This window comes from Phoenix dactylifera, unplaced genomic scaffold (assembly GCF_009389715.1).
Source record: "Phoenix dactylifera cultivar Barhee BC4 unplaced genomic scaffold, palm_55x_up_171113_PBpolish2nd_filt_p 000455F, whole genome shotgun sequence".
NCBI lineage: Eukaryota > Viridiplantae > Streptophyta > Magnoliopsida > Arecales > Arecaceae > Phoenix > Phoenix dactylifera.
Genome location: NW_024067885.1, coordinates 125,031 through 135,378, shown reverse-complemented (window position 1 = coordinate 135,378; position 10,348 = coordinate 125,031). Strand labels below are relative to the sequence as shown.

Genomic DNA, 10,348 nt, shown 5'->3' with positions numbered 1-10,348 from the left:
TAAGATTTCTTTTTTCTCTATGTTTCTACGTGTTACTTAATAGTTGGACTAGTCCACCAGTTGAGTGGTGGAGGCCGTCCAACCAATAGGTACTCGGACAAAAGAAAGCGGAAGCAAAGGGGAGCAACATAGATGTATTTGTATGTGTGTTGCTTTGTGATTCTACTGGTGCAACCAGTAACTTTTCATATTCCTCGCCCCACAACTTGACCCCAACGCTAATTCTCAAGGTTTCAAACTAAATGACATTATCATCTTATTACTACCGTTATGGCATATTGATACAAATCAATCTAATGAATAATACCTTTTTACTATTACTCATTATTTTCATACTGCCAAGTATTATTATAATGGTGATTATTTTTAAATTTAAAATTTGGAATTTTATTTTTTGAGATAAATAACGGAAAACCATTGTGACAGTTTCGGAGGGTCAACGCTCACAGGGTTGCTGATAATTATTACCTAATACTAAAAGGAAAGATAAAAAAGAAAAAAAAGGAATAAAAATTCGTATTTTGACAGAGTAGCTGCTCCCAGGCGCGTTAGTTTGACTCCACCGAGGTGGAGAGAGAGGAGCCCATTTTTAACGTTTTTTTTCGACCGTTGAAATGACCGTTGTGCCCCTTCTCTCTCCGCTGGCGCCTGCCCCTTTTGTCCGCCCCCGGGTGCTCTCTCGCCCCATCCGGCGTTGTCTCTTCCACTTCTCTTCTTACGTATCCTCGCGTTGGAGGCGGAGAATTCGGTGCAGAAACTGCTCCGTTTCGATCGGTTGGGGTTTTCTGGGGTCTGGGGGAATCTTTTCTGGGTTTTAGATCGATTTAGTTCGTGGATTGGTTGTTTTTTCCGGGGATGTTTTGACCGTTGCTCGGTTCCCGTTAAACTTGTTTGATATTCTCTATTTGCCTTCCAGAAAGCGTCCATTTTGTGATATTTTTCTCTTTGTTTTGCTCGATTCCTCTCTCTATCTTTCGGGAAAGATTCGATTTTTTTCACATCAATTTCTTGCTATTGCGCCGGACTGCGGTTTGAATTATTGGAAGGATTGATCTTGTCTGTGAATGCTCTTCTGGAGGCTTGAATCCGATGCTGGAGAGCGATTGCAGAGAAATTTGACCGTTGCTTCAGATGGGGAACACATGCGTCGGGCCCAGCATCACAAAGACTGGATTTTTCCAATCGGTTTCTGCTACTCTCTGGCGTGCCCGATCGCCGGAGGATGTACTCCCAGATACCAACGGCGAGGAGGCCTCGGCAGCGCCAGCTCAAACAGCCACTGAGCCTCCGAATCCAATTAAGATCCATGGAGAAGAAGAAGAAGAAGAAAAAGAAACAAAGCCTGCTAAACCTCCTCCTCCTCAAGTCGAGGCAAAGCCGGCGAATGAGCCGCCCCCTCCGAAGTCAAAGAAGAAGCAGCCACACCATGTCAAGAGAGCCTCGAGTGCCGGTCTTCTGACGGATTCGGTGCTGAGGCGTAAAACGGAGAATTTGAAGGATGTTTACAGCATAGGAAGGAAGCTGGGGCAGGGGCAGTTCGGAACTACGTATCTCTGTGTGGAGAAGGCAACCGGGAAGGAGTACGCTTGCAAGTCTATTCTCAAGAGGAAATTGACGACAGACGATGATGTCGAGGATGTGAGAAGGGAAATTCAGATATTGCATCATTTGTCAGGCCACCCGAATGTTATCTCGATCAACGGTGCCTACGAAGATGCTGTGGCTGTTCATGTTGTCATGGAATTATGTGGTGGCGGCGAGCTATTTGATAGGATTATTCAGAAGGGGCATTACACGGAGAGAAAAGCAGCAGAGCTTGCGCGAGTGATTGTCGGTGTTGTCGAAGTTTGCCATTCATTGGGGGTCATGCATCGTGATCTCAAGCCTGAGAATTTTCTGTTTGTCAATCAGACAGAGGAGGCGCCTTTGAAGACCATCGACTTTGGATTGTCAATATTCTTTCAGCCAGGTAAATTTTTTTATCTTTCTCCTGTTAATTGTTTAATTACTTCATTATAACTGCGAACTGTAAAGTTTTGGGTGCACCTTTGCATATATAGGTCTTGTTTCTGAAACTATTGTCTGCCTGAGTGTTGCCTTAATTAAACCGAACAACATTCATGATGCGCATTCCTATGTTGTTTTCTAGTTACTTCAGACATTAATATTCTAGCACTAAAGAGATCTGGTTGAAGCATGACGACATGAAACCCAAAAATAATGGTGCTCAACTATTAAGAGAGTTTATAAAGGATAAACTCAGTGTCATAATGTTCATTTCATCGATTCTGGATCACAATTCTAAGGAGCTCCTTTGACTAGAGAGAACAGAAGAGCAGTGGAATAAGTTTATATGAAAATTATACCGAGTGATTAAGCATGTCTTCCTGGGGACTTGAACAATTGGTAGAGGAAGTGAAGGAAAGTTGAAGGATTTTCACTTTGCTGCCAGCTTTCCTGCTTTGTGTAAGTCATTTTGAAGGAATTTTCATGCATCATCTGGCCGTAGTTAGTGGCAAGAACAGAAGAATGGAAACGGTCTAATGAAGCATTGGATTAACTTAACCATTGCAATGTTATTATATACCCATAGAAAACAGAAGAGCATTCTACTTCTTTATCAAGGCATGTAAGTCTTGCCTTTCGGATCTATTAAAATCCTTCAGTTGTTGTGAATTATCATATGATCTTCTGATTACTCTCACTATTACTATGAAGAATAAGGCCTCATGTTTTTTGTACGCTGACATAAAGAGTACTGGGTTTCAGAATGAAATTATCCATCCAAAATCATAGTGTTCAATTGTTGTGGAAAAGTAGTTATGGGACTCAATGATATAGCCTCTGCTATGAGTTTTAGTACCATGCTAGTGAAAATTTGGGAAAATTTTTGTAAAAAAATCTAGATGGTGGGAAACTATTTACATATTGATGAGGTTTGTATGAAAATTTTGTTTGAAATCAAGGGTGGACATTTTGTAAATGTATATCAAAAAGAAGAAAAATGATAAGAATAATACAGAAAAATCAACATCAGTTATCCTTACAATGGAGCTGATAAACAAATTTCTGCTTCAACATCAATTGTGGTATATCAACTCAGATCTGTGTTGGGACCATTGTACATACTCTAGCAAATCCTTGCATAAACCTCCTGGACATTTGCACAGTCCAGGTGATCACGTTCACAAGAAGCTGGACATTTTCTTTTTTGGTTTCTGGTGTGACCCATGCCTAGGGAAATGTTATGATGGCCATAAATTCAGACAGTTGGTGTAAATGCTGCCTTGCACTGCTTTATTGATGTATGAGAAGAAAAAGATTGGATGACCATATAAGACGGTTTACTTGATGGTTTCGCCATGTTAGCTTCAGGACGGGGTTTGTCTGGTGACTGCATGTTCATGTATTTATCTTTTATATGCACATATTAATGCATTTTTAAACAGATTTCAATTGCTTAAGTACTTGTGATTTTCCTTTTCTAAATCTTTATAGTGATACCGTATTTATGTTTCTGTGGACACAAATTGAAATAAGTTCTTTTGTTTTTAGACGTACCACAACTATCTTGATGTCATAACACATAAGTTTTCATTAAATTTTTCATTAAGTTATTAAATTATTTCAGTGCAAATCTTATTAGCAACCTCGAAGTTTTTCCTTGATTTAGCCTAGTTCTGTGAGTTTCACATATTATTTACTTATTTATATTGTAATATTTTTCTATATCTGATTATTCACCGAGTTTCTTCTAATATTTCAGGAGAAATATTCACTGATGTTGTTGGGAGCCCTTATTATGTTGCACCTGAAGTCCTGAAAAAGCGATATGGTCCAGAGGCAGATGTCTGGAGTGCTGGAGTAATAATCTACATCCTTCTTAGTGGTGTCCCTCCATTTTGGGCTGGTAAGCCCTTTGGTCTTCCTTAAGCATGTAATCTTATGTATGCATGATGACCTTTGCAATAAATTACTGTGTTTTTGATTTTTTTTAATTTTTTTTTGCATCACTCAGAAACTGAGCAAGGTATATTTGAAGAGGTTTTACATGGCAAACTTGACTTTCACTCAGAACCATGGCCTAGCATCTCAGAGAGTGCTAAAGATCTTGTAAGGAGAATGCTCATTAGAGATCCCAAAAAGCGGTTGACTGCCCATGAAGTTCTGTGTGAGTTCTCAATCTAGTATTATCTTTGCCTTGAAATCTTCACTGTGGTTTGAAACTCTTGCAAATCTGTTTCTGGGAGAAAATATTCACAATTTAATAATATTCATTTGAGTAGCTTATTTAAGAAGAACAATGAATCATATATATTAATGTAGCAAGAAAGCATCACATGGTTCAAACAGGGTAAAAAAATCAGGATGTGAACTAAATAATAAGCTTAAACTTGGACTTCTGATAATGCAGCACCACCTACAAATGGTCAGTTTGGTCTGTTATATTGTACAATTTCTGTTAAAATTTTGGTACAATTGTCAATGGAAGTTGGAAAGCTAAAGTGAAAGTGGATTTTGTCTCTCAGAGGAAAAATATGATAGCTCAGGTTAGATTCATGTTACAAAGTTTGTGAACTAAGTTGATTCAAAATATCATTTGCTTTCCTTGCAGGCCATCCTTGGGTTCAGGTTGATGGTGTCGCTCCTGACAAGCCTCTGGATTCTGCGGTTCTATCTCGCTTGAAGCAATTCTCTGCAATGAACAAGCTCAAAAAGATGGCTATCAGAGTAAGTGCTTGAGTTTTGAAAGCTTCTATTTGTGCAATTCTAGGAAGCTTTTTGGTAAATGAAGGATAATTATATCTATTGAAAACAGTGATTTATATGTCACCAACGAGGAATATTGCATGGGCCTTTGTCAGATATCTGAGTATGTGATACACAGAATGGGAAACTTCGTTTTAATATTGGCTCTTATGATTGCACGTGTTGTCATGAATGTATTGAACCATAATTTCAAGTAAAACATTTCTGGAACACTTTCTTTTAGTTGATCGATACTCCTTTAGACTTTCAACTGAATTTCTTTTACTATTGCCCACAGGAAATTGGTGAACCATGATAATTTTTGAAAGTCGTAGTCTCCTAGGTACATTGGAACAGGGTGAAGCCCCAGTAATCACTCCCTCGCGAGTATTTCTAGCTGGTAATTTATTGTGGGTGGGCTCCTTCCCTTCCTATCAAAACAGAAAGATAAAAGGACCTAAAAACATTTTAGTTTTTGATGTTCCATGTTTCTCATTCTAGGGCAGTGGCCGCTCTTCTATTGACACCTATTCGTACACAATCTGCTGTAGTCATGTACTCATTTCTACCTTCCCCTTCTTCCACATTTTCATCCAGAGTCGCACTTTTCTCTCAACCCACATTTTCTCTCCATTTTTTCCTTATTTTGGTACAGTTATCATGTTCTGTGCCTCTTTTCCACTTTCAGTCATTCCTTCCTCATCTTATCACTGCACCCACCTTTCTTTCAAGAAGGTAAGGTTTTAGACAGAGTAAGGTTGGGCAATGCTGGTGCCAGCTAACAGGGGCGATGGAGGTTGTTGTGTTCAAAACTTGACATGCTTAGGCACCTTCATAATTGCTATGACAATCTGTGCATGTATTTTTGCGTGCTTGAATTTTGTGTTGCTTATTAGTATCTTCATCAAACTGTCAAAGTTATTAATTTTCTTCATTTATTTGTTTTAAAGTGTCATAAAAGCTGGTTGGCTCTGCAAAGATGCCAATAGTTTGAATCAGTCAGCTCGGCCCCTATACTAAAATATGTGGGTAAACTTGTTGATTCATACTCAACGTCCCTAAGTTGGGTGTACTAAGTCCTGATATCTACCTAACTTGCCTGGTAGATATATTTGACATAGTATTTCAATTTTCAGATTATAACTTGTTTCCACCTTCCTACCTTGTAAGTGACATTCAATCAAGGACATCTCTGTTGTATTACTTATTTTCTTTAAAAAAAAATTGGCAATACAAATCCTGGAAAAGAATACTGATAATCATAGATGGACCTACTTGCGGTGATCTTAATAGAAGTGTTAAAATTTCCCTGCAATATAACAATGCAAATTTATAGATTCTCCAATGACAACAGTGCCTCACACTCCTATAAGTATTCTACTGGTGGTGCAACATGTACTTGACGCATTTAATTGCAGATGTTGCAAACCCTCCTAGTAGTTATATAGCTTGCTTTTTGTTCGTTCTAGTAATTATATCGACCGACCGTGTATGTAAAAAAATTGAAGTGTTCTGTTTCCTTTCCATTGTGAGTATACCATTTTTAATGGCTCACACATATCTTTTAAATCTAGCTTTGTTGACCCCCTTCTTTTCGTATCACATTAAACATATAGATTCTGTTGCTTCATTCAGTGAGTGCACCTCATAAGTTTTAATAATTCTTAGTGCGTGCAGTCTGCTATAATTGTCATCTCAGATTGCACTCTTTTTACTTATTTGTGTTTATTTATTTTATAGGTTATTGCTGAAAGCCTCTCTGAGGATGAAATTGCTGGCCTCAAGGAGCTGTTTAAGATGATAGACACAGATAATAGTGGACAGATCACTTTTGAAGAACTCAAGGCTGGATTGGAAAGAGCGGGTGCTAACCTTAAAGAGTCAGAAATTTCTGCACTTATGCAGGCAGTAAGTGTCATTTTAATTAATTTGCATTAGAGCTGTTATGTATTTGGTAGTTTATGTTTATTTCTCTGGTGCAGTGAAAAGTAACCAACAATAGCTCGAAAGTTCGTATTTCATATAACTAATCTTTCTGAAGAAGGGTGCATGGAAAAGAAAAAGGATAGTGGGATTGTCTGGATGTTTCTATCTAAATTTTTATAGTTACCTAGCATCCATCCTTGGAATGTGTGTTAAGAATTCTTGCTATCCATAAAGACTGGATTCTCTTATTTCTGTTCTTTTGCCTCTGTTTTATATCCTTTGGAGTCTATTCTACTCCTTTTCTTTCCAAGCATGGTTGATGCTTGAAGGAAGGTAGTGGGGTCAGTGAAGCTACTCCATCCATGTAATGTTAGTGTTGAGACAAAAGAATAAATAGCATATGGTTATGATGAAAGTAGATAGTGATTGAAGGAAGACTTGACCAGCTACCTGAAACTCATTCCCAAGCTTAAACAGAAGATGTTTAATATATTTTGGCTGCCGAGGAAGATGAATGGCTGGAAATATAGGTTGTTCTAAACTCACCTATATGGTCTGCTTTCATCAAAGCTCTAGAATGAATTATAAATTCTTGGTGTCTCAAGAAGCAAAATACTATTCTACAATGTTAAGGTCAGCATGAATCCTCATGGAAATAATAGATGTTTATAATATGCTATTAACTACTAAAGATGACTAGCTTTTACAATTGATCTGCACCTGATTTCTGGTGTTGAAGTATGTTTTGAAAGTTGAAGTATATAAGTACCCTAGATTATATTCAGTTAGATACATGTGTGTATTTTGATGGATTCAACTAGCACAAGCATATTGAACCATACTTCCAACTTTAACCACAAATAGACATTAACATAGGGAATACAACTTTACTCAAAAGATTGTTTGTTTAAGCCTTAATACACTGCATATGTATTCTATCGTCTTGGTTAGTGCACAATATTGGTGAAGTGATGAAAAAAAGGGTAGCTCAGTGCACAAGGCTCTTGCCATTGCGGGGTCTGAAGATAATCAAAAGTACGCAGCCTTACCCCTGCATGCGGAGAGGTTTCCGTGTTTTGAACTTGTGACCTTCAGAGCCTTACCATTGCGCAAAGGCTCACTCTCAATTGATAATAAATGATGGAAGATAGGCGTTGACATCCAAGATACTGGGATTGAATTGCTAAAAACGATACCTGGCATTGAACATACCAAAACGATACCTGGCATTGAACATACCAAGGTATGGTAATTCTTAGCTACCCAGCCATGGTTTCATATTGGTAAAAAACCCCAATTTTAGGTAAGCTCTTCTAATTTTTGGTGGAGAATGAATTTTATTTGTTTTTTTTTTCATCTCTATGTAGTCATTTCTCATTCTCTAGAAGCTCATTACCTCTGAGAGAGTGCAGTAGTATCTAAGCATAATATTCTACTCTTGCCATCTTCAATAATTTCTCTCTTATGCAAATTGTAGGCTGATGTTGATAACAGTGGTACCATTGACTATGGCGAGTTTGTTGCTGCCACTTTACATCTAAACAAGATAGAGAGGGAGGATCACTTATTCGCTGCCTTCTCATATTTTGACAAAGATGGGAGTGGTTACATAACTCAAGATGAGCTACAGCAGGCTTGCGAAGAGTTTGGTATAGAAGATGTCCGACTAGAAGAAATGATCAGAGAAGTGGATCAAGACAATGTAAATCGTTAACTCTGACATCTGTTTTAATTGAAATTTTTTATCTATATAAAGTGAAAAAAAGTGCTCATTTTTAAAATGTTTCATTTTTTTGCAGGATGGACGCATAGATTATAATGAATTTGTTGCAATGATGCAAAAAGGAAATGCTGGCTTTGGCAAGAAAGGATTGCAAAATAGTTTCAGTATTGGTTTTAGGGAGGCTTTGAGGCTTGGTTAACTAGTTAGCGAGAAGGTTTTGTTCTTTTTCTTTAATCATTATTTATAGAATCGTTATAGGTTTGAATTACATTCCAGCCGTAAAGATCCAGGATGCCCTTAGAATTGAGAAGTATGCCGGACTTACCTGCTGTGTATGCTGAATATGACTATTTTTTCGGGGGGAGAATTTGAATCTGAAAAATGAGTAGCGATGCATGATGTTTCTCTTGTTGTATAGATGGTTTTTTTTGGGTCAGCTCTAGCTGTTCTTTCTGGGCTACCTTTAGCATGAAGTCTGTTATCATTTTGTTATTGTTTTTATTTCTTGGGACAGCTGCTTACAGGTTGTGTTCACTTATATTTTTGGGCAGACGAGTTCTCGTGTGACTTTTGTAATTTTCTTATTTGTGATATGCTACAGAATTACCAATGAAATTCCAATATTCAAGGAGCATGGATTAGAGTGACAGTTGATTCATGCTGCATGTTGTTAGTAACTTTTTGGCTGCATATTTATATGAATTTAGGATTGAAACTTGAGCTATTTGAGAAGTATACTTCTCAGAAAAATTCAGCACTCATTGAAGTGACAAGCATGGCTAAAACACTCAGACATATAGTCATCAAAAAGATGTAATTATTATCTTCCATATTTCAGAATATTACTTAGAATGCAAATCTTCATAGTTTATGCAGTTTGGTTTCTATTTCTTATTGTTGTGTGATTCTGCAATGCATTAGGTGTTTCTTCTGCCAAAAATAGAAAAAGGAAGAAAAATACCTTCTTGAAACATGTATGTTGACTGCATGGTTACAATTTTCCTCCACAGGTCCAGATATAAATGCTGAAGGAGGGCCAATAGAACTCGATGCATATTTAGGTATACCTGATTTCTTTAGGATCTTGCTATTAGAGTAAGTTCCTTAGGCATTGATGGCAGATATGATGCTGCTCATGCTATATAAAATAATGACTTCTTTGGGTGTTGACTTTTCCTGCCGCCTTCTCCATTCTTGAGAATCCAAACAAGAATAATATTGTATTATTAGTGCAATCCCTTTGGCACAAAAATGTTCCCTGGGCACACTAATGTTCCTCACATATTTTACCTGAAAATGTCACGAGATGTAACCATGTTTCAAGTTCTTCTTTCTAAGTTACTTCTCTCTCTCTCTCTCTCTCTCTTTCTTTTTCTTTTTTTTGTGCTAAAGGGGGTGGATTCATACCTGACGAGTATGAATGCACCCAATAAAGTCAGAAAACAAAATGCCCCGAAGTGCTCAGGGCACTTCATCGTTTCCAGCTCACAGGGTACCTCCGAAGTGACTGGTCATATAAGCAGCCACCCAATCCGCAGCCCCATTGGCTTCTCGAAAGATATGCTTGGCCTGAAAAGCCCCTCCCTTCTCTCTTTGGGTCAGTGTTTCCAAATGTAGTCTTCATACCACAAAATGGTTTTATTTCATAGACCAATTCCATAGTTAATATGAAATCCATTTTCCAAGCTAACATGGAAATACTTTTTGTGAAATCAATTCCAAAATAAGCAGGAATACATTTCAAGCATCCAAGTAAATCCTTCAAATATGACAGAAAAATCATTCCGAGGATCTGCTGATTTAAAAGAAAGACCCAGGGATTACCAAGTAGGGGCAGATTGAAAAAGAATTATTCAGAAGCTATTTATAGGCGACCATTGTTGATATTTTTCATACGTGACAATGGTATTGTTATTATTATTCCGACCCTTGATCTTCACAGCCTCCTAT

The 10,348-nt window shown here is 37.7% G+C and overlaps 1 protein-coding gene across 1 annotated transcript; it reads left to right on the top strand.

The window, feature by feature from the left end:
- Positions 1-676: 676 nt before the first annotated feature.
- LOC103716834 (calcium-dependent protein kinase 10) lies at positions 677-9,047 on the top strand. The gene is made up of 7 exons (XM_008805010.4): positions 677-1,969; positions 3,767-3,910; positions 4,019-4,171; positions 4,616-4,731; positions 6,490-6,657; positions 8,153-8,377; positions 8,475-9,047. Exons 1-7 carry the CDS (start codon positions 1,132-1,134, stop codon positions 8,595-8,597), a joined length of 1,767 nt encoding a protein of 588 aa, XP_008803232.2. The 5' UTR covers positions 677-1,131; the 3' UTR covers positions 8,598-9,047.
- Positions 9,048-10,348: the final 1,301 nt, after the last annotated feature.

Excerpts from the sequence above, each read along its gene's own strand:
- LOC103716834 (XM_008805010.4), top strand. The coding sequence starts at position 1,132 with ATGGGGAACACATGCGTCGGGCCCAGCATCACAAAGACTGGATTTTTC. Across the intron at positions 3,911-4,018 it reads TGTCCCTCCATTTTGGGCTG|AAACTGAGCAAGGTATATTT; the intron begins GTAAGCCCTTTG and ends TGCATCACTCAG. Across the intron at positions 4,732-6,489 it reads TCAAAAAGATGGCTATCAGA|GTTATTGCTGAAAGCCTCTC; the intron begins GTAAGTGCTTGA and ends TTTATTTTATAG.